The 24,209-nt window shown below is 44.5% G+C and overlaps 1 protein-coding gene across 2 annotated transcripts in view; it reads left to right on the forward strand.

Moving 5' to 3' along the window:
* The window catches only part of Nwd1 (NACHT and WD repeat domain containing 1), a 140,301-nt gene that overhangs the window by 80,328 nt on the left and 35,764 nt on the right, over positions 1-24,209 (forward strand). For both annotated transcript variants that reach the window (XM_012950531.2, XM_004665975.2), the window contains exon 12: positions 2,692-2,964. In XM_012950531.2, the coding sequence (XP_012805985.2) occupies positions 2,692-2,964 (273 nt within the window). The remainder of the gene's footprint in view (positions 1-2,691; positions 2,965-24,209) is intronic.

Below are 24,209 nucleotides of genomic sequence, written 5' to 3' on the forward strand. Positions count from 1 at the left end.
ATGAGATCTGGTGCATTATGGTATACAGCTGGCGCGGGTGGGGTCTGATGACCTTCCCTATACCTTCTCTGGTGAGTTGACCTAGCTGCTTCTGATAAAGCTGGCAATAAAACATGTGGGATCTGGGGACTCAAACTTGGATCCTTTGGCTTCACAGGTAAGTGCCTTAACTGCCAAGCCATCTTTCCAGCCTCATCATTTTGTTTTGAAAGTGAGTCTTAATCTACAAACTTGTGACCCTCCTGCTTCAGCCTTTTGAGTGCTAGGATCACCTCCATGTGCCACCAGACCTAGCTCAAAAAGCTATTTTATAAACTTATTTAAAAAAGAAGGGAGGCTGGAGAGATGGCTTAGCAGTTAAGGCACTTGCCTACAAAGCCAAAGGACCTAAGTTTAATTCCCCAGGACCCATGTAAGCCAGATGCACAAGGGGCACATGTATCCAGAGTTCGTTTGCAGTAGCTATAGGCCCTGATGTGCCCATTCTCCCCCGCCCTCTCTTTGTCTCCCTTCTCTCTCTCTCTTTTCTTGCAAATAAATAAAAATAAAAAGAAGAGGACAGCCAGATGTGGTATCACATGCCTTTAATCCCAGCACTTGGGAGGCAGAGGTAGGAGGATCACTGTGAGTTTGAAGACAAGAGTTCAAGGCCACCCTGAGACTACCTAGTGAATTCCAGGTCATCCTGGGCTAGAACAAGACCCTACTTTGAAAAACAAAATAAAACAAAACAAAAACCTAACTAATTAATTAAATAAATAAAAATAAGGGGGCTGTAAAGATGGCTCAGAGGTTAAAAGCACTTGCTCGCAAAGTCTGCTGGCCCAGGTTCACTTCTCCAGCACCCATGTAAAGTCAGATGTAAAACATTGATGCAAGTGTCTGGACTTCACCTTAGCAGGAGACTTTGGCACACTCTCATGTTCAAATAAATACTTTTTTGTTGTTGTTTTTTTTCGAAGTAGGGTCTCCCTCTAGCCCAGGCTGACCTAGAATTCACCATGTAGTCTCAGTGTGGCCTTGAACTCTTGGTGGTCCTCCTACCTCTGCCTCCCAAGTGCTGGAATTAAAGGTGTATATCACCATGCCTGGCTTTAAATAAATTTTTAAAAATATTTTTACTTATTTGAGAGAGAGAAGAAAAGAGAAAATGGGCTTGCCAGAGACCCTTGCTGCTACAAATGAACTCCATACACATGTACCACATTGTATATCTGGCTTTATGTTGGTACTGGATAATTGAACCTGAGCTGGTAGGCTTTATAAGCAAGTGCCTTTAACCACCGAGTCATCTCCCTTGCCCAAATAATTTGTGTGGGGGGGGTATCAGACAGTTTCAGGTTCACTGAGATGAACTTCCAGACAAGGCACAGTTATGGAGGAAGGGATATTTATTGAAGCTTACAGATCCATGGGAAGTTCCATAAATGGCAGAAAAAGCTGGCCTGCCTTCATAGGTCCAAGCAGAGAGAGAGAAGCACAAGCCTAAAGCTCAAAAGCCACAGCACACTTCAGAAACTCCAGCTAGGCACACTTTGCATATCTTTAGATTGACATCTGAAACCCACCTCCACACCTAAAGATCCACCCAGTGACATTGCCTCCAGCCAGGTGGCTGCAGAATGCAAACTACAAACAAATAAACAACTGAATATATTGGGGGTCATCTATTCTATTCAAACCACCACAGGAGGTTTCAAGGTAGGGTTTCACTTTAGCCCAGGCTGACCTAGAATTCACAATTAGTCTCAGGGTGGCCTTGAACTTTCAGCAATCCTCCTACCTCTGCCTCTCAAGTACTGGAATTAAAGGCATATGCCACTATACCTGGCTCCAAATAATTTTTTTATTTAATTTTTTTATTAATTAGTTTTGTATCCAGCAAATACACCCCCTCCCCTTGGCCCCTCCTTGTTGAGGTATATGGGTCTTGCATTGTGGAGTTAGCCCACAGTTATGGGTAGGATAAATGTCTCTGCATATCATGACCCAACATGTGGCTCTGACATTCTTTCTGCCCCCTCCAAATAATTTTTTTTTTAACAAAAGAAAGTGTGGGAAGATTGCTCAGTGGTTAAAGGCACTGGTTTCATAAGCCTGCTGGCCAGAGTTTGCATCCCCACAACCCACACAAAGCTAGACCCAAAGTGGCAGATGGGTCTGTAATCCCAGTGTACCTACAGGAATGGGAGGTGGAGTTAGGAGAATCCTGAAGCACACAGGCCAGCTCGTCTGGCAGTTCCAGCAGCACACTACAAAAGAGACTGTTTCAAACAAGGTAGAAGGAGAGAACCAACATGCTGAGGTTGTCCTTTGACCTTTACACATGCACCATGGGTGTGTACTTGCACATACACACAAATAATAATGTTTTAATAAATAATGGATCTAAATGATGTTAGTAATTTATACCTGTAGTTCCATATACTCAGGAGACCAAGGCAGGAGGATTTCTTGAGCCCAGAAGTTCAGATGAGATCAGGCGCATTCAAGGTGGTATGGCTGTAGATGAGCCCAGGAGTTCAAAGCCAGACTGGCCAACAAAGTGAGACCCCGTAGCAAAAGAAAAGAGAGAGAGAGAGAAAGAGAGAATGAATGAATGAATGAGTGAGAATAGATCTTGTGCTTGACTCTGGAAAGCTCAGTTCAGGTCTCACTTGAGACATCTCCTGTTTGTCATTACTCTGTTAGGTTACTGCATGGAATCTAGAAACTGCACAACTAGTTTTCTGTATCCTTGGAGATGCCTCTGATCCCTGGGTGTGCACGGCCATGTTGCCTTCCCAAGCCCAGCTGCTGACCGTGTCAGAACATGGCATGGTCAGTCTATGGAGCTTGGACACGGGAAAACTACAGGACAAGCACCCATTGTCCAGCGTTAAAGAAGAGACTCCCACGTGTGTGGCCTCCCTCCAGAGACAAGGCAGGATGCTCGCTGGGTTTAGCAGTGGCTCCATCTCCTTGGTAAGAAACTTTCTCCACTTATCTCAAAAGTTCAGAAATGCCCTGGAACTTGGGAGGAATGCTGTTGCCTGTGGTTCTTACTAAATGATGCCTGGCTGTGGCTGGTGTTTCTCCACCCTCCTCCTTCTTCCTCTTTTCTTCTCCTCCTCCTCCTCCCTCCTCCCTCCTCCCTCCCCCCTCTTCTTTTTTTGGTGTTTGTGTGGTGTGTGTGCATTTGGTGTATGCACATGTGTGTGCACATGCACACGTTCTATGCACAAGTATGTGGAGGCCAGAAGAGGACTCTCTTCCTCTTCCATCTAAAGGCAGGTTTTGTCAGTGAGCCTGGAGCGCTCCACTTTTCAGCCAGACTGATTGGTGAGCCCCAGAAATCCTCCTGTCTCTACTCCCCTGAGCACTGGGTTACAGGTATGCATGGCTACACCTGGATTTTTTTTATTTTTAAAACTTGTTTTATTGACAACTTCCATAATTATAGACTATACGCCATGATAATTTCCTCCCTCCCCCACTTTCCCTTTCACAAATACACTCTCCATCATATCCCCTCCCCCTCTCAATTAGTCACTCTTTTATTTCTATGTCATCATCTTTTCTTCCTATTATGAGTGTCCTGTGTAGGTAGTACCAGGCATTGAGAGTTCAGGGATATCCAGGCCATTTTGTGTCTGGAAAACTGCATTGTAAGCAGTCCTACCCTTCCTTTGGCACTTACAGTCTTTCTGACACCTTTTCCACAATGGACCCTGAGCCATGGAGGGTGTGATAGAGATGTTTCAGTGCTGAACACTCTTCTGTCACTTCTTCTCAGTACTGTAGTGCCTTTTGAGTCATCCCAGAGTGCCGGGCTCTGCTGGCGGGCAGGTAGTGCTGAGGAAGGACCAGGCCTGCTGGTTCCTCCCAAGGGGTTGAGGAAGAAGGTGGATGTTGGATGACTCAGAATCTCTCCTAGTCACCAGAGAAAGACCACACTGAGTCGGGAGTCTTGTGGAAGCAGGAACTCACAGGAACTCTCTTTATTGCTAAGAGCAGTTGCCTATATAATGTTGGGGACGAAGGTGGGGATTTTAGGATGGGGGTGGGGGGAGAGGTAAGGGCCAATAGTAAACTGTGACTATTGAAATGATAATTCCAACTCCTATGTGGAGGTGGCAGGCAATAAGCCATTAGGCGTCTTGCTGAGTCATAGCTGGCCAGAGACAGGTCGCCAAACTTTAGCTAGGCTCAGGAAGTTCCACTAGGCCTCACGCCTGGGCCTTTCAGGGCCTAACATCTCTTCCTTTTGTTTTTGTAAGAACATTAGTCACCATGGCCCCTGTCTTAAGTTGTCCCCCTCTGGGGATCTTACCTGTCATTGGGTACCAGGTGTTTAGCTCACTGAGAACCCACTCCATGGCCTGTCTTAGGTTGTCTCAGTCAGCCTGAGATCTTACCCGTCATTGGTCACATGGAGGGAAGAGGAAGTGGCAGTGAGTCATCTGAGGAACTTCCTGAGTTGCCAGCCTGTGGTATCCCAACCTGATGGAGTTTTATTGCCTCTAGCTGCTGGTGAATAAATTGTGTAATTTTGTTAATTACACAAGGCTCAACAGTGAGGAGAAGGAGAAGGAGAAGGAGAAGGAGGGGGAGGGGCCCAAGGAGAGGGAGGAGGTAGGGTAAGAAGCCATGTAAGCCCGTCTGCAGTGGGCTGTCCAGGGGGTCCCGTCACTTCCTCTCCAAGTCTTCCTAGAGCCTCTTAATCTTGTCCTGGACGATTCCTGATTTACTGGCATAAAAGTGGCATTTTTCCTATAAAAACAAACATATGCCTCTCCTGTTTTGTAGGACTACCTCAGCCAGGGACTCTAGCTTCCAGGAATGCTATCTACATCTGGGATTAAGGTGGCTGGAGCACAAAGGCCCATCCAATTGGTGGGCAGAAAGTTATAGGCCATCCCACCTCCACAAACATAAACCATTCCAGAAGGTGGGCAGCGTTGAGCATTGGGCTCAGTTGTGTTAAAAGTACATAAGGAAGGATGAATGTATCCCACATCTATACTGGAATTATTAGGGGAAGGCAGGGCCCAAATGCAAGTTCCAGAGAAAACATTGGGAAAAGCTGGATGGGGATGGGGAAGGTGGCTGAGCAATTGTACTGCAAGCAGCCAGGGAGGCGCAGATATTTTAGGTCTCTCGCTGGTACCCAAACGGGTCTTTTTCTTTTTACAAAGTTTTCCCATGGACAAAAATTCCATGAGCTTTACATAAGTTTTTATCAAAAAACTCCTTTCTGTTAGAGTTTTTGTACTTTAATCACTTCTCAGTACAAAAGATTATCCCAAGGTTGGGAAACAAACAAACCCTTTGATCTCAGCAATATAAACATAAATATTAAGGAATGGCCAGCTCTTATCAGTAACACTGAATGTGTATAATCTTGCTTACATGTAGGTGCTAAAGTCTTGTTGTCAAATGGCCCAGAGCTATGGATACAAGGCCAGCCAAATGGCTCCAGATAATTCCTTTTCCCTTTTTTATTTTTATTTATTTATTTATTTTATGAACCAGGCCCTTCTGGGCCTCAGTGCAGAAAGACTGTGTCTGTCTTAGGTTGTCCTCTATGATATTTAGGCCTTACCCGTCATCAGTAAATGAATGCCATCATTCATGCCCTGTCTTAGGTTGATCTAACTCAAGAGAATCTTACCCATCTTTGACTACCAGCCTCTGTAGGGGCTTTAAGATAATGTCTCAGGAAGCCGGGGTCAGTCCGTAGCTGTATCCTATGTACTTCTGCATGGATATCTATAATGGATCTCAAATGGCATTTAACAAGTATGGGCAGCAGACACAGAATGAGCAAAAGACAAACACCTGCAGCAACAAAGCTTCCTATCCAAGAAGAGAGAGAATTCCATATAGGCAAGGCAGACTTAAAAGCAGATATTAAGTCATCAGCAGCTTTAGCTGCATCAAAAGTAAGATGATTATTTTGCAAAGACAAAATCTCTGAATGCAACTGAATCAGATCCAAGGAAATATTATCATTATGTCAAATATCTCTTAAATGCATTTTCCCAATGCTGTTGACTGTCGTTATATTTTTTAGAAGTAACACAAATCCATTGAAAATCTACATGACACTCCAAACAAGTTCTAACTTTCAACCCTAGTATACAGAGTGTCTAACAGGTGAAACTGTATCTGGGTTAAGGATCGAGCCCAAGATCTTAAAGGGAGGCACAGTTTGAACTTTCTCAGGAGCTACTTTAAAGCTGTGAGTATGAAGGATAGTTAGACATTAAAAGTACAAGCCTAAAGCCAAAAGCCACAACACACTTCAGGAACTCCTGCTAGGCACACTTTGCATATCTTTAGATTGAAATCTGAAACCCACCATCACACCTTAAAATCCACACAATGGCACTGACTCCAGCCAGGTGGCTGTAGAATGTAGACTATAAGCAAATAAACAATTGACTATATTGGGGGCCATTTATTTAAATTACCACATTCCGCCCCTGGAGCCCAATAGATTTATAACCATCACACATTATGAATTGTTAGAAAAATTTAAAATATTTAGGGTAAATAGTGCATTTTTTAGTTGGCCATGTGGGGGTAAGTATTCCCCCTTTTGTTTTTGTTATTGAGACTTGAGAGTTTGATTATATCTTTTAACAATAGCCTGGCCCTGGGGGTTGTATGGGATGTCTGTGGAATGCGAGATTTGTTAGGTCTGGAGAAAGGCATTGCTTACGAAGCAGGGGCCATTATTTGCTTTAATTTGGTCAGGTAGTCCAAGGGTGGCAAAGCATTGAAACATATGGATAATTGTGTGTCTAGATTTTTTCCCAGCATGTGCCAATGCCCAGCAGGCACAGGAAAAGGAATTGACTGAAAGAAAAATATCAGTGAGCCAAGTCACCATGAGAGGGCGGACTTCTCCCCTGTCCCCACCTGGGTCAGTCCAAGGGAGCCACATGGCAATCTCCCAGGAGGAGGATTGCCCGCCAACTCCCAGTAGGGGAGGGCTGGGTACAAGCTGCCAGGATGGGGGCACTTCCTCCTTTCTCAGGACTGTTCGGTACACTCCAGTGTCGATGAGAAGTTTGAATTTTTTATTGCCAATATTTAAAATAATTTTGGGTCTAAGGCTGGGGACCATGGGGATGGTCCAATGGGCTTTGATGGTCTCTTTCCCCTTATTTAACAGGGCTGGGGGGAGCCCCAGGAGGAGTTTAAAGGCTTTCCCTGTATGTCATACTTTGACCGACACTCCCTAGCCCAATGAAACTCCTTATTGCATTTAAGGCAGCGGGTGTGAGGGGCATTGGTCGTTCCCCCAGAGGACGGGTTAGGCTTTGTCTTTTTGGGGCACTCCTTTTTAAAGTGGCCCTTGTCCCCACACCCAAAACATGTTGAGTTTTTAGGATTTAACTGTAATGTGCAGATCATAGTGGCCAAATCTCTGTTTATTTTCCTGAAGGGCAGCAGACATGGCCCTAGCCTGATGGGAGATAGTGCCAACGTCCTTGGTTGCTACAATCCATCTACTCATGGAGTTGTCCTTGCGACCCACACAGGCAAGGCAGTGATTGGCCGTCATCCCTTCCCAGACCAACATTTTAGTAAACTGATCCTGTAATGCCCCTGGGGGAAATTTTCTCTGGAGCCTTTTTTCCACCCTATCTATAAATGTAGCCAAGTCCTCAGATGGTTTTTGAGTAATACTCATAAGGGGGTTTTCAGAGGGTCCCTCATCAAGCTTTTTCCATGCCGCCAAGCTAAGTGCCCTGACCTGGTCCCTATACGGGTCAGGTATAGCCACCTGTTGAGTGCGTATAGCATATTGATCAGAGGTACTGGAGAGCATCCCAAAAGTTATTGGCACAGGGGGCTTTTGACTTTGGTTTCGTTCTGCCTGTGTATGGCACTCATTTCTAAAAAAAAGCAAACCACTTAATGTATAGAGGATCTGACAAGACAGCCCTGACTAGATTTTTCCAATCTTGGGTTGTACAAGGTTGATGAGCAAGTCCCTGTAACAGGGTCTCAGCCCAAGGATAGTTGGCTCCATCCTCCAAGACAACTTTTTTAAGCTCCTTAAGGTCCTGAGCTTCCCATGGATACGAGGCAGCAGGGCGATTGCCCCCAGGATTTAGGTTGATGGGATATAAAAAAGTAGCTTTTTTTTCTGGCTGCTTGGTGGCTGAATATGAAGGGGTGGTCGAGGGGGTCCAGAAAGGGTTAGTTGATGGAGGAGGTGGAGGAGGTCCCCTGGAAGGCCAGGGAGCACTCTCAAAGGAATTAAGTGGGGAGTATAAAGATGTATCTTTTGGGGGGGGGCATTTAAAGCTGTATCTCCAGGAGAAGTAGCCGGATCAGGCTGTATGCTATCTTTTTCCTCTGTCTTTTGTTTATGTTTGATTGGACTTGCAGGGAAGCAGTCCTTGAGGGCCAAGATCATAGGGAGGACCCCTGAGGGAGGTATTTGACCCTTCTCCACATGTGCCTGACAAACAAGGGCCTCTACCCTATCCCACGTTTCCCAATCAGAGAGACTTCCTTCCAGCAGCCATGGTGCCAGCTTGAGAAAGCAATCCCAGGTCTGTCGAGCTTGATTATCAGTCAAATTAAGCCCTCTACTCTTTAGGAGTGCCCTGAGAGATTCTAAGGCAGGATTGGATTTAGAGGTAAACTGTCCCATATTATAAAGTCGAGAGAGAAATTTCCATAAAATTAGGGCTATTGCAACCCACAGACACGAGTATAACACAACCACAAGGATCAAAGATAGGTAAACATGCTGTATAAAAGCTGCAGATGCAGCTTGCCTGCGAACCAAAAGTGAAAGGAAAGAGAAAGAGAACGAAGAGATGTTGACAAGCAAGTACAGGTTATAGAAGCAAAGTTTAGCACATTAAATATGAAGACTGCCTCATAACTCATGAGGGTACACTCACCCACACAACGATTGACCTCCTCAAGGAATGCCAGTCACGGGGCACTAGTCTGCCAGGTTCCCAGAGCCCCATGTTAGGTGCCAGACGCCAGGCTCCGCCGGCGGGCAGGTAGTGTGAGGAAGGACCAGGCCTGCTGGTTCCTCCCAAGGGGTTGAGGAAGAGGGTGGACATCGAAGGACCCAGAATTTCTCCTAGCCACCAGAGAAAGACCACACTGAGTCAGGAGTCTTGTGGAAACAGGAACTCACTTTATTGTTGTAATTAGTTGCCTATATGTTGGAGACAAAGGTGGGGATTTTAGGATGGGGGGGAGAGGTAAGGGCCAATAGTAAACTGTGACTATTGAAATGATAATTCCAACTCCTATGTGGAGGTGGCAGGCAACAAGCCATTAGGCATCTTGCTGAGTCCTAGCTGGCTGGAGACAGGTCGCCAAACTTTAGCTAGGCTCAGGAAGTTCCACTAGGCCTCATGCCTGGGCCTTTTAGGGCCCAACACCAGAGGTCACTGGCATCTGAAAAGAGAAGCTTCTCTAACCCCAAAGTGAAAATAGTGTTAATACATGAGTATGAACATTAAGAGAAGTGTTTACTGGGCAGTTTTCTGAGCATAATATATGCATTTAGCCAGACATCAGCAGGCATTACACCCCTAGGGCTTATGACCTCCCCCATCACAGGTTTTCAGCACCAGGCATGAATTCCCTCCTATGGGAGTGGGCCTCCAGTCCAAATAGTGAGTAGTTGGTTTCCCTCACAACAGACATGCCACAATTGCACCCATTGGCTCATCACCCTGGCTGGCCAAACTTAAGTCTTGTAGTGACTATTGCTTAACTCTACTGATGACTTCTCTCTCCAATAGGGCTGAATAGAGTATAACTTTTTCCAGCTTTTTGTCAGCTGGTCTACAGGGAGGAGGTTTTCAGTTCAGCTCCAGCTTGATTTCTCAGTGACCTTGCAGCTCAAGCATATGAAGTCTTCAGCAATAGGGTCTTACCATCTATTCCTAGTGGGAAACTGAGAGCCTTGGCAATGGTCTATAATGTTTTGGGGGCATCAGAGACCTCCCTGGCCAACAACTCACTGGAAGATATCCCATCTCTGGCACTGAAAATCTTCTACTAACAATCTATGGCTTCTGGGTGTGCATTGTCCAAAATAGTAGGTTTCCATATGGCTTATTCATACCCTATTAGATTTTGATTAACCCTCTCCCACCCTTCCTTTACTCAATCTCTTTCCCTGACATTACTTAGGCCATTCCACCACCACCACCCCCCAGTAATCTGTTTGTCTATTTACATATATACAATACCATCTCCCCACATATTTTATTGACAACTTCCATCATTGTAAACAATATCCCATGGTAATTCCCTCCCTCCTCCCCACTTTCCCCTTTGAAACTCCATTCTCCATCATATCCCTTCACCCTCTCAATCAGTCTCTCTTTTATTTTGATGTCATGATCTTTTCCTCCTATTACAATGGTCTTGTGTAGGTAGTGTCAGGCACTGTGAGGTCGTGGATATCCAGGACATTTTGTGTCTGGAGGAGCACGTTGTGAGGAGTCCTACCCTTCCTTTGGCTCTTACATTATTTCTTCCACCTCTTTGCAATGGACCCTGAGCCCTGGAAGGTGTGATAGAGATATTTCAGTGCTGAGCGCTCCCCTGTCACTTATTATTAGCACCATGGTGCCTTCTGAGTCATCCCAAGGTCACTGCCACCTGAAACCCAAAAAACCAAAAGTGAGAGTAGCATTAATATATGGTTATAAACATTAATAGATGTGCTTACCAAGCACTTTGGTGAGCATTGTATATATATTTAGCTAGACACCAGTAGACATTACACCTCTAGGGCTCATGACTACCCCATTGTAGGTTTTCAGTATCAGGGATGTATTCCCTCCCACAGAGTGGGCCTCTAGTCAAATTAGAGGGCAGTTGGTTTCCTCCATAACAGATGTGCCACTATTGAACCCGCTATTGCTCAATTTGAAGGAAAATGGGTGAGGTAACCCAGGCCCAGAAAGCCAAACATCACATGTTCTCTTTCATATGTGGATCCTAGCTACAAATGATTGGACTTCTTTGTGAGTATGAAGAAAACTCAGTAGCAGAGGCCAGTAAACTAGAAAGGAGGTATAAAGGGAATAGAAAGGGAGTGAGGGGGGATTTAATAGGATGTTATTGTATATATGTAAGTAGAAGAACAGATTAATGGGGGTGAAAAGGCCTAAGTGAGGTCAGGGGAAGAGATTGAGTAAAGGAAAGGTGGAGGGAGGGCTAATCAAAATATAAGAGGATATAAATAAGTTATATGGAAACCTACTTTTTTGGATAATGGAACACTAAGGAGCCATAAATTGTTACTAGAAAATTTTCAGTGCCAGGGATGGGATACCTTCCAGTGAGTTGCTGGCCAGGGAAGTCCCTGACACTCCCCAAAACATTACAGGTCATTGCCAAGGCTCTTGGTTTCACCCAAGGAATAGATGGTAAGACCCTATTCCTGAAGACTCCACATACTTGGGCTGCAAGGTCACTAAAAAATCCTGCTGGAGCTGAGTTGAAAACCTCCTCCATGTAGGGAAGCAACAGAAATCTGGAAAAAGCCACACTGCCCCACAATGCATGACTCATATACCCCAACAAGGAGGGTTCCTGTGGAGGGGGGATGACAGGGAGGAGGCTAACAATGATACCAACTTGACTATATTCACTGACTACCAAAAAAAAAAAAAAAAAAGCCACACTGCATGCAGTTTGATGGGAGAGAGAGAAATCACCAGTGAAGATACTCAACAGTGGACACTACACATCTGGATTTTTATGTGCATGCTGAGAGTCAAATTCAGGTTCTCATTCTTGCATAGCAAGTGCTCTTACTTGCTGAACCATCTCTCCAGTCCCATAAGTTCTTTTAATTTAAATATTTTTGTTTATTTATTTAAAGAGAGAGAGAGAAAGAGACAGGGCAGAGAATGAGAATGGGTGTGCCAGGGCCTACTGTTGCAGCAAAGGAATTCTAGACATATGTACCATTTTGTGCATCTGCTGTTACATGGGTATTGGGGAATAAAAACCAGGCTGTCAGGCTTTGCCAAGCAAGTACCTTTAACCACTGATTCATCTCCCCAGCCCTGCATAGGTTTTTAATTCTTAGGACTTTCAGTTCAGCACAGTTCAGGAAATACCCTTGCATTTTTTTAGGGCTAGCCTAGTGGAAAATGTTTGCGCATCTGGTGACGTACTTCTACAGGACATTCTTTAGAGTTGTCCCCACTCTGGTGTGATAGTTTTAACATGAAATGTCCCTATAGGCTCATTTGTTTGCAAACTTGGTCCCCAGCTACAACTGAGTCCTTGGGAGTGGGACTTGAAGGTGTTATCCACTTTGATTCTGGTCTAAGTGCTCTGCTTTCTACTAAAGCAAGATAGGAGCAAGCTAGGCTGCAAGCTTCCACTGCCACATACAGAGCTAGGCTGCCACCATGCCTTCTATACTACTTTACCCACTGCTGTGACCAAATCCATGACAGGCAGCAGCTTAAGGAAGGAAAGGTTTATTGTGACAGGTCCAGGGGATATGGTCCGTTATTGTTGGAAAGGCATGGAAGCAAGAGCAGCAGGCTCGCTGGTCACACTGCAGCCACAGCCAAGAAGCAGAGTATGTCAGGAAATGAGGCTGGGCTATAAGACCTCAAAACCTGCCCCCAGTAACCTACTTCTTCCAGCCAGGCTCCACCTCCTAGAGAGTACATAACCTTTTCAAACAGTACCACTAGCTCAGAGTAAGCAAGCACATGAGCCCATGGGAGACATTTTACATTCAAACTATAATACATTTGCCACCATAATAGACTGTATCTTCCAAATTATGAGCCAAAATAAGTTCCTCCTTTGAGTTGCTTCTGTCAGAATAATGAGAAAACTAAGGCAAGTTCTATTTGTGGTGAGCAAATGGCTGGTTCCATGAGCATTACCACATGGGTCACACATGCTGGGTTTGCCGGGAGGGCAAAGCCCATAGATGCAAAGTTGCAGGTATTTGAGGTTAGAAGCCTGTGGGAGCAGAGAAAATATTAAGAGGACATGAATAGGGTACCAACAGAAGTTATATAAGGAGCCAGGCATGTTGGTGCATGTCTGGAGTCCAAGCACTCAGAAGGTGGAGACAGGAGGATCAGGCTTGCCTCAGCTATACAAGTGAGTACAACGCTAGCCTGGGCTACATGAGACTGTCCCAAAAACAAAACAACAGCAGCAAAAACCAAAACCAGTAGCTAGGAACATGGCTCAGTCAGTAAAGCACTTGCCATAAGAGGACCTGACTTTGGATTCCAGCACCCATGTGAATGCCAGACAAGTATGGCAGCCTTTCTGTAATCCCAGGAGGCAGAGACAGAGGATACCTGGGGCAAGCTATCTAGCTAGACTACCTGAATTAGCAAGCTCTGGGTTCAAGTGAGAGACACTTGATGCAGACTTCAGGTTTCCACATGCATGCACTCACACATTTGCCTACACACATGTGAACATACACATACACATATATACACACTATATATATGACAAGACCCCAAATAAACAGAAAATGAAGTTAGAAGAAGAAGCTTGGGTACCATGCTAGGAACTGCAGGTACACAAGGGCTCTCTCAGCCCACCTTAGATTGCTCCAACCAAATATCTGAGGCTAGTGTTGGAAATATGAGAAAGTCTCCCCTGCCCGTGTTGAACAAACACACTATAGAGATGAGGATGCCTCCATAAGGCAGTTTACTTTTATGCAAGGGTGTATAGTGTCTCTAAGGTGAGGTAGCAAGCACACTGGGTAGGCAGTTTGTCCAGTCGTTGTCGTCACTGCCGCTCCCTCCTCCTCCTTCTTCTTTGTTTGATTTTTCAAGGTCGGGTCTCACATTGGCCCAGGCTGACCTGGAATTCACTATGGAGTCTCAGGGTGGCCTTGATCTCACAGTGATCCTCCTGCCTCTGCCTCCCGAGTGCTGGGATTAAAGGCATGCACCACCACACCCAGTTTCTGCCCAGTCTTCTGTCCCTAATGCTGAAGAAAAGAGGAGGGAGGCTAACACTTGCCTCATTGGCTGAGGCCCAAGCTTATAATCTATGTCATGAATGGCAAAGAGGAGAAATGATAGCAAAAACAGAAAAAAGGAAGGCTGACACAGATGGTAAGGAATGATGGTTCTCTTGCTATTAACCCTGAGTGATTTTGGAACTTTATTGTTCTGGGAGGGTGTGTGACCTCAAATGGAGGTATTCTAGTATGATAGGAAAGAGTGGGTTTTCTCTTGTTTCTCCTCTTCTATCTAGATGTGGATTCTTTTCTTCAAATTCTTCTAATACTAGTTATTTTTGGTATTCATGATCATCTAATAGAAGGTTAGTGGCATATGGAGGAGGAATCTGGTAAGGGCAGTTCCAATAAGTGTTTGAGTTAGGCCTTTGACACAGGGGAGGATACAACATCCCATCAGCACTAAGACTCCAAGGACCATGACTAATGAGGTTATGATGGATGTCACGACTCCTTTCTATTTTCCAGACCATCATTCCATGAGGTCTGTAATAGGCAATTTGTGTTTGAGTTTTCTGCTAGCTCATTAGCTAGGGTTATTAGCCCCTATAGTGCTTTGGTAATGGTTGCACCGGGAATAAAAGCTTAGCATTGAATTCTATCACTATACAAACTCTACCTTTTCCTACTAACATCATAGCTAATGCCGGCCTGTATTTCCAGGCCATTTGGCTAGTTGGCCCCAGTTGTTTTGTTATCCCCTTGATTGCACCTTGGGTATAATGAGCAAATCTCTGCTGATTATAATAGACACAATTGACCCAATCAACATTTTTGTTTATCAGTACCCAGACTAGGACAAATTCAAACCCTGCAGCTATCTAATTTCTGGGTTTAAACTCATTTGGTGTTCCCGTAGGAACTTCAGTTTCATCTATGTATACTTGCGGATCAAGGAACCATATGGTTGATCTGGGAGTATATTTATTTTCTTTCGAGGTTACACTCCTGTCTGAGGGACTTGGGGTCTATCTGCCATAGTGAAATGAATGTCTAATTGCACCAAAATGCAGGTGCCTTTCCATTTTCCTGGGAGACCTCCACTACAGGTCATCCACAATACCCACAGATATCAGCTCGAGCTATTGTCAAGGCAGTTCTATTGTTGAGCCTGTGAAAGGACTGGATTCTGTGGCATCTTGTCACATTCCCAATGAACTCTTATTCTCCCTCTTGCCTGCTTATACATGAGGTATAATTAGTGCCTGGGAGCAGTGGCTTGATGGTCCTCAGGGGCTGACCAACAGGATCCTTGGCCTTTAGTAGTGACAATGTTTTCAGAACTTATTATCACAAGCCTTGCTGACTTAATAGAGGGCTATCATGCATTTGATGCCATCAGGGTCAGAGGACCATCCCAATGGGAAAGAGACTACCTGGGCTTATGGTCTCCCTGTCACACAAGCATAACAGTCACTTTTGTTAAAAGTGCAGAGAGAATATTTGATGGATTCCAACTAGGTGTTTGTGTCCCCATGTCTTGGTCATACTTTTATGTTTGTCTTACTTCCTTGACTTTTACTATTTGGACCTGGGTAAGGTTGTTAAGGGGAGGCAAAAGGGGCCTCTTATATTTCATCAGGAGCTAGAGTAGATGCAAGATTAGGAATTACACTTGGGGTAGGTAAGATTAGTCATAGTTCAAAGAATACAGTGGGAGCTTTTTCAGGTACATTGCCCCCCAATCTATATTGTTTGATCACTGTTGACATGTTAGTCATAGTGAGAGGTTATCAATAACCAGAAGAGGATTAAATTGTAAAACCTGGCAGTTTGGGGCAGGAGTGCCCCTATAAATTTGGATTCTGCTTATTAACAGTTCATCATTAAGATCTTTATAGTCTGTGGAAGTTCATCCAGTATATTCAGTGGTCTATCACATGTCTACCCAGTGAATAGGCATATAGGGGGGTTAGGAAGGACTAGGGTATTGATATGTGTATATCCCACAAGTAAATAACTGACAAGTATCAAACTTAACACTTGGGATTGGAGAGGTTGCGTAGTGGTTAAGGCAGTTGCCTGCAAAACCAAAGGACCCAGGTTTGATTCCTCAGTACCCATGTAAAGCCAGATGCACAAGGTGGCACACATGTCTGGAGTTTATTTGCAGTGTCTAGAAACCCTGGTGTGCCCATTCTCTCTCTCTGCTTCTTTCTATAAATAAATAAATAAATAAATATAAAAACTTAATAGTCAAAGGTGAAATACTCTGGGTTATATTAATATTGAAGTGACAAGTAATGAGAAAACAGAAAATAGAATGTGATTAAACTCACCACAAGATGATCTTGGTGTCTGATAATCCAGGATTGTGCTATCTATCCATTTTTCTTTGGAGCTTAGTGGGGAAATCTTTACCCAGGTATGGTGATCCCACCCTTGTTCTATGGTCCTGACAGCAGTCTTGGTGGTTAGAAGGATGAAGAAGGGACCTTTCTAAGCAGGTTCTAGTTTATTTTCTTTCCAATATTTAAGCAACATGTGGACTTCTGAGGGTAGGGGTGGACTGGGAAGTTGAGTAGTAGGGTTTGGGCCAGGGGACCTTTTTCCTGACAGAAAATAGAACATAAAGGCTGTAGGGAAGGCTTAGCAGTTAAGGCATTTGCCTGCAAAGCCAAAGGACCTTGTTTCATTTCCCCAGGACCCATGTTAGCCAGATGCACAAGGAGGGTGCATACATCTGGAGTTCGTTTGCAGTGGCTGAAGGCCCTGGCATGCCCATTCTCTCTCCCCCTGCCTCTTTCCTCCACCCCTCCTTTCTCAAATAAATAAATAAATAATAAAGTTTAAAATAAATTTAAAAAGAAAATACAGCATAAGACAATCCAAATATGTAATATTCGAGAAATTGGTCTTTGGTTTCACAGATCAGTATGTCAGTGGTTGTGTTAAGAAAGGGTATTCTAAAAAAAAAAAACAAAGAAAGAAAGAAAGGGTATTCCAGGGCTGGAAAAATGGCTTAGCAGTTAAGGCATTTGCCTGTGAAACCAAAGGACCCAGGTTCAATTCCCCAGGGTCCATGTAAGCCAGATGCACAAAGGGCACATGTGTCTGGAGTTCATTTGCAGTGGCTAGAGGCCCTGGCATGCCCATTCTCTTTCTGTCTGTCTGTCTCTCTTCTCTCTCTCTCTCTCTCTCTCTCTCTGCTTGCAAAGAAAAATTTTTTTAAAAAAAAGAAAGGGTATTCTATATAGCATTTCATAAAGAAAGACCCATATCTTTCCAGGGAACCATCTTTTAAAAAATATTTTATTTTTACTTATTTATGAGAGAGAGAGAGAGAGAGGGAAAGAAAGAGGAAGGGAGGGAGAGAGAGAGAGAGAGAACGAGAAAGAGAGAGAGAGAACGGGCTCACCAGGGCCTCTTGCCACTACAAAAGCACTCCAGATGCATGTGCCATCTTATGCATCTGGCTTGCATGGGTTCTGAGGAATCAAATCTGGGTCCTTAGGCTTCAAAGACAAGTGCCTTAACCCCTAAGTCATCTCTCCAGCCCCTCCAGGGAGCCATCTTAATGACTAAGGGAAGACACTTTGTCCAGGGTCACTTAGTTTCTAAAATTAATTTGTTTATATGAGTTATGAGAATCTGATTAATCCATTCAACCTTTGCAGAGGAAGGAGGGTGCCACGGGGCATGATGTTCCCATTTAATTTCTAGATTCTGTGTGGGCTCTGTAGCAGACAGCTTCAGGTTCACTGAAATGAACTTCCAGAGCAGGCACAGTTATGGAAGGAAGGGATTTATTGAAACTTACAGATCCAGGGGAAGTTCCATAATGGCAGAAGAAGCTGGCCTGCTTTCATGGGACCAAACACAGGGAGAAAAATCACAAGCCAAAAGCCACACCACACAGCACACTTTAGGAACTCTAGCTAGACACATCTAGATTTCTTTAGGTTGGAATCTCACACCCACCATCACACCTTAGGGCTGGGCACTAAGATCCACCCAGTGACACTGTCTCCAGTCAGGTGGCTGCAAATCCAAGCTACAAGCAAATAAAACACTGAATATATTGGGGGCTATCTATTCAAACTACCACAGGCTCCTTAAGAACACGAGGCATCGGAATCTGTAGTTGATGATTCCAAACCTAGGTCCAGTGTTTTTGTAGTAAGATTTTAATGATGTTATAGGCCTTCATGCAAGGGAGAGGGAACACTTCTACCCAGTGGGTTAAGCGATCCTTTTACTAAAAGGGACATGAGTTGGCCTATTGTTGGCATCTTGGTATAGTCAATTTGGATACTTTGGAAAAGTCTTAACCCTGGACTTCTTCCCCCAGGAAGTTCTTACCTTGGGGCTTGTTTATTAGTTTTCTGACCTGTGAGGCACCATTCTGAGATTTGTTTAGCCAAATGTATTTACCCATACATCCATCACAGATAGCCCGAGGGCCCCCAATGACACCCTTAATAGATGGGTGAGGATTCCCCTCATGAGAGGCGTATGTATATAGGAGCATTTCCTTCCTGTATTTGTATAAGCCCCTGTCTTCTTTCATTGTTCTTCCTCTGTCTGGGTAAAAAGTGGGCTGGTAGTGGGGACAGGAAGATGGGGAGTGAAATGAAGGATTGGGGCTTTGGAGGAAAGGACAGCCTGCTTTGTTTCCTTACCAGCCATAAAGTTCCCCTGGTTTCTAAGGTTGTTCCTTTCTGATGTTTCTTCTGGGAGTTCTAAGTGTTCCAGTACCTGTTGAATTAGTTTCCTGGATATTCTACCCTTGCTACTGATTAACCCTCATCCTGCCCAAGTTTTTCCAAAGGTGTGAACAACCCTGAATGTATACCTGGCATTGGTATAAATGATCTCTTCTTTCCTCTCTAGGTGTTTGAGAACCTGGTTCAATGCAAACAATCTGCAAGTTTGGGAGACCAACCATTTGGAAGCCTTCTAGACTCTATAACAGATAGAGTTTTCCTATCTATGAGGGAATATCCATTATGCCTTTTCCTTCTATAGTTCTAGATGACCTATCTATGAAAAGGTGGGACCATGTTTAGAAATGAATCTCACAGAGATCTGGCCTAATGTTTATCTGATAATCAATTATGTCCATGCATTAATGTTCTGGGCACCCCAGGACGGGGTCCCACTGTTAGAAAAGTGGCTGGGTTAAGCCCATCTGTGGTTAAAGTTAACTCATCTCTTTCTAACAGGATAGCCTCATATTTCAATATTTCAGGGTCTGTCAGCCATCTTCTAGCCTTCTGGTTAAAGATAGTTCTAACTTGATGAGGAGTGCTAACTGTCACTTTCCCAACAAAGGTCAATCTTTGCCTTTTCTTCCTCAGGAGATGATAGCTATCACAGATTGAATGCATTCCAGCTATCCTTTAGTGACTGGATCTAGGAGTTTCAATAGGAAAAAAAACAGTTGGTGTGCCCTCCATGTTATTAGGTTAAAACCCTCAGGGCTGGGCTGGAGAGATGGCTTAGTGGTTAAGTGCTTGCCTCTGAAGCCTAAGGACCCTGGTTCGAGGCTCGATTCTCCAGGACCCACGTTAGCCAGATGCACAAGGGGCACATGTATCTGGAGTTCGTTTGCAGTGGCTGGAGGCCCTAGTGCACCCATTGTCTCTCTATATATATCTGCCTCTTTCTCTCTCTGCTGTCACTCTCAAATAAATAAATAAAAGTAAACAAAAAATTTAAAAACAAACAAACAAACAAAAAACCCCAGGGCTGGTCCCTTACTGGTGTTTACAAACAAGTACAAGGGCTTTTCTAAAGAAGGTAGTACTGAAGCAGTAATAAGGGTCTGTGTTAAATCTTCTATTTGTTTAATTTCCCCTGGGGTCCAGAAGAGGTGGTCTGGTCCCTCTTGAGTTAATTGGCGGTAAAGAGAATGTAGGAGTCTATCCAAAGGTGGTAGTATCCAGTCAGACCCAGGACTTTCCAAAGGTTTGGTTTGCTGCCTGGCATGGAGCGGTTTAGGGTTCAATTCTTTCAGGAATTAATTTTCTTCCTTCTTTGCTGATTCAATGTCCCAAGTATTTTATACTTCCTTTTCTGTGAATTAGCACTCGCTCTTGGAAACCTGTCATCCCTGTGATCCTAAGAAGTTTAAGAGACTAATGGTGTTTATAACTACACTCTGGGTATCCCCTTACAGTAATAGGGCATTTACATATTGAATAAGGCACATCTGGGAGGGTAAACTAAATTTTTCTAAAATATGTTCCAGAATCTGAGAGGTGAGGGGAATCAGTGAAAACTTGAGGAAGGAAAGTCCACCAGTCTTGTTGGTCTGGCCAGAGTGGGGGTCATCCCATTCAAAGATGAATATAGCCCTATGTTTTTTGCCAGGGGGACACGTCTACAAGGCATCCTGTAAGTCTATGACACTGAACCATTGATATTCATAGGGAATTCTACTAAGGAGCATATAGAGGTTCCGAACCACAGGATATTTGGTTCTGATTAATGGCTCTAAGGTCTCGAGCAAGTCTACAGGATCCATCAGCCTTCCTGATTGATGGTATTGGAGTATTAAAGGAGGACATACAGGGTTTAATAAGGCCATCCCAGATTAATCTTCCCTCTAGGGAAATCTGGTATTGTCTCCTTCTCATAACCTCTTCGGGGTTCTTTAATTGAACGTGTATGGGTGGGATCAGTACATTTCCTCAGTTCTCCTCAGTGACCCAGACAGTGGGCTGAATCATCTCAGGACCAAGATGCCTGACCTTCTGACAGATTTGAGCCTTTTTCTTAGAGACCTTATATCCAGCCTACCATAGGAGGGTGGGAATCACATGCATCCCTTCCATGCAGTCCTCTTTAGTGACTCTGTCTAGCAATAAATCATCCTATTGCAGAGCACCTGGACACTAGAAAGAGGGCCTGCTGAATTGGCTCTCTCAGTATCTCCCCACTGGAGTATAAGGAAACCAGCATCATCTGATGTTGATGGTACAGGTGGCAGTTGGGGGTACAAAGATGCATATGGTGGGGAAACTTCCTAGGGCTCCTCAGCTGAAACAAGTTTCACAGGCTTCAGTTTACACTTAGAGGATGCCATTACCCTAGCCTTCATGATCCTATAGTTATCTTTTTTTTTTTTTTTTTTTTTTGAGGTTGGGTCTTGTTCTAGCCCAGGCTGACCTGGAATTCACTATGTAGTCTGAGGCTGGTGTCAAACTCACTGTGATCCTCCTACCTGTAGCTCCCAAGAGCTGGGATTAAAGGCATGTGCCACCATACCTGGACTACAGTTCTCTTTTTTGTTTTTTTCTCTCAATTTCTATTACCATTTTCCATGATTATAAAAAATATCCCATGGTAACACCCTCCCCCCACACTTTCCCCTTTGAAATTCCATTCTCCATCATATCACCTCCCCCTCTCACTCAGTCTCTCTTTTATTTTGATGTCATGATCTTTTCCTCCTCTTATGATGGTCTTGTGTAGGTAGTGTCAGGCATGGTGAGGTTATGGATATGCAGGCCATTTTGTGTCTGGAGGAGCATGTTGTAAGGAGTCCTACCTTTCCTTTGGCTCTTACATTCTTTCCGCCACCTCTTCTGCATTAGACGCTGAGCCTTGGAAGGTGTGATAGAGATGTTACTCAGTACTCCAATCACTTTTTTCCAGCACTATGATACCTTCTGAATCATCCCAAGGTCACTGCCATCTCAAAAGAGAAGATTCTCTACCCAAAGTGAGAGTAGCATTAATATAAGGGTATAAATATTAAGAGAAGTGCTTACTGGGCAGTTTGATAAGCATAGTATATACACCCCTAGGGCTCATGACTCCCCCTGTTTTAAGTTTTCAGTATCAGGGATGTATTCCCCCCACAGAGCGGGCCTCCAGTCCAATTGGAGGGCAGTTGGTTTCCACCATGATAGACATGCCACTATTGCACCCATTGGCTTATTTGGCCTGGCTGGCCAATTATAAGGCTTGCAGTGTCCACTGTTGAGTATCTTCACTGGTGGTATCTCTTTCTTCCATTGAACTACATGTAGAATGGCTTCTTCCAGCTTTCTATCAGCTGGTCTACATGGAGGAGGTTATCAGCTCAGTTCCAGCAGGATTTCTTAGTGGCCTTGCAGCCCAAGTATGTGGAGTCTTCAGCAATAGGGTCTTATCATTGATTCTTGGTGGGAACCAAAATGGCCTATAATGTTTTGGGGCATCAGGTACCTCCCTGGCCAACAACTCACTGGAGGTATCTCATCCCTGGCACTGAAACATCCAAACCAGATGCAGTTTATGGGAGGAAAAGATTTATTTCAAGCTCACAGATCCAGAGGAAGTCCTATCAAATGGCAGAAGCTGGCTCCAAGCAGAGAGATACCACCAAACAGCCAGTGTAAGACCCCCAAAACAAGGACCCCACGCTCTGCCTGGATATGGCGACACCCCAAATCACTCACGAGAAGCGATCTTGATGCAAACTGCAAGAGGATTTTATTCCAAGGGCCCACAGTCGTACACCACACAGGGGTAGAGGACTGCAGAGCCCCGAATGCAGGAATGGGACAGTTTTTATAGGGTTTCTAACAAAGCCTGTTCATTAGACCAATTATTTTTTTAATATCAGGAGCCCGTGGGGTGCGAGCCAGTCAGTTTGTGCCACCCCATAGTTTCTAAGCCAATTAGTTTAATTTGTTCAAGCCCCTCGTGGACCAATCATTCTCTTATGACCTTGGTGGTCAGCATTTGCGCAGGTCCTTGGGTGGGAGTAGCCGAGTGTGGTATCAGCCTCCTATGACCTTGGAGGTCAGCATTTGCGCAGGTCCTTAGGTGGGGGTAGCAGAGTGTGGGCTATTAAGGCTTATGGTGCAGGCTATTTACAGAAACCAAATAAGTGGTTCACTTTATTACTTATTTCCCATCCTTGAGGGCTATCTCATGCCCTTTTTACCTAGTTTTATATTAGGAGCGGGCTCTGATATAATTTACTTGCTTTCAACAGAGAGTAAAGCCTGGAGTTTGAGGTATGCAGGGGCCCGCTTAAGCTCCCTTTGGAGCGTGATAGTATTTCTGGGCTTCTGAATTCTTGGGCCTTTCACCAGCAACACAAGCAAGCACAGCCAGAGCTCAAAACCTCTCTGCACACCTTTAGGCTGGTTTCAGATTTTCAGATCCACCCCAGTGACACAGCCTGTCTGTAGCAGGAGTCTACTAGTGGCTAAAGCTATAACCCTCCTTCAGCAAGGCTCCACCTCCAAAGCTGGCATCACCTGGAAGCCAAGCATTGAGAGCACATGAGTTTATGAGGGATTCAAATCATCACAATTGGCTTCTGATTAGGGCTTTATGCTGCTTCAAAATATGGTGCAGGAAGTGAGTGTGTGGGAAAAGATGTGAGAAAAGTAGAGGAGAGTATGATTTAGGTGTGTTGTTTTGTTGTTTTGTTTTTTGTTTTTTTGAAGTAGGGTCTCATTTTATCCCAGGCTGACCAGGAATTCACTCAGGTAGGCCTCAAACCCACTGAGATCCTCCTACCTCTGCCTCCCAAATGCTGGAATTAAAGGCAGGTGCCACCATGCATGGCTCTGATTTGGTTTTTAAGTGTGTGTGTGTGTGTGTGTGTGTGTGTGTGTGTGTCTCATAGGAAACTTTCCCCAGGGAGATGGGATCACATGTCTACTCACCCAAGCTAGGGCTCAGACAACAGACCACAGTACAATTTCATCAAAACTCGTTTTGGTGAGTTTATTGTGGTTACTTGCAGGGCAGGTTGTTTACAGGAGCGTGGGTGACTCAAAGACAGCTGCATCACTGGAAAGCCCCCCTGCAGGTGTGATGGACTTAAGGAAGCTGCCTCTCTGGAGCTCACCACACCACCTACAGGCAACTGGCAGGGCAGGTGGGAGAATCTCCTCTCAAGCAGTGCTTAACCTTAGGGAGGGGTCTTGCAACCTCTTGGACTTTTTGATCATTTGACTCCCTTCTCCCTTCAGGAGGGAATGTTTCAATTCAGAGAGAATTGCAGTACAACACTGGTTAAGACCTGCCCCTCCAGCAGGGTGTGGCAACGCAATGAGTTCATAGGTCTGCTTGAGCCTACATAGTGAATTCCAGCTCAGCCTGGCCTAGAGTGAGACTCTACCTTGAAAAAAACAAACCAAAACAAACAACAAAAGAACAAAACTGCCCCTCAACAGTTGTTTATTGCTCCTATAACCTTTGATGGTGGTTGTGTGACCTTTTAAATTTCAGTTCTCCCAGA

This window comes from Jaculus jaculus, chromosome 1 (genome assembly GCF_020740685.1).
Source record: "Jaculus jaculus isolate mJacJac1 chromosome 1, mJacJac1.mat.Y.cur, whole genome shotgun sequence".
NCBI classification, from domain to species: domain Eukaryota; kingdom Metazoa; phylum Chordata; class Mammalia; order Rodentia; family Dipodidae; genus Jaculus; species Jaculus jaculus.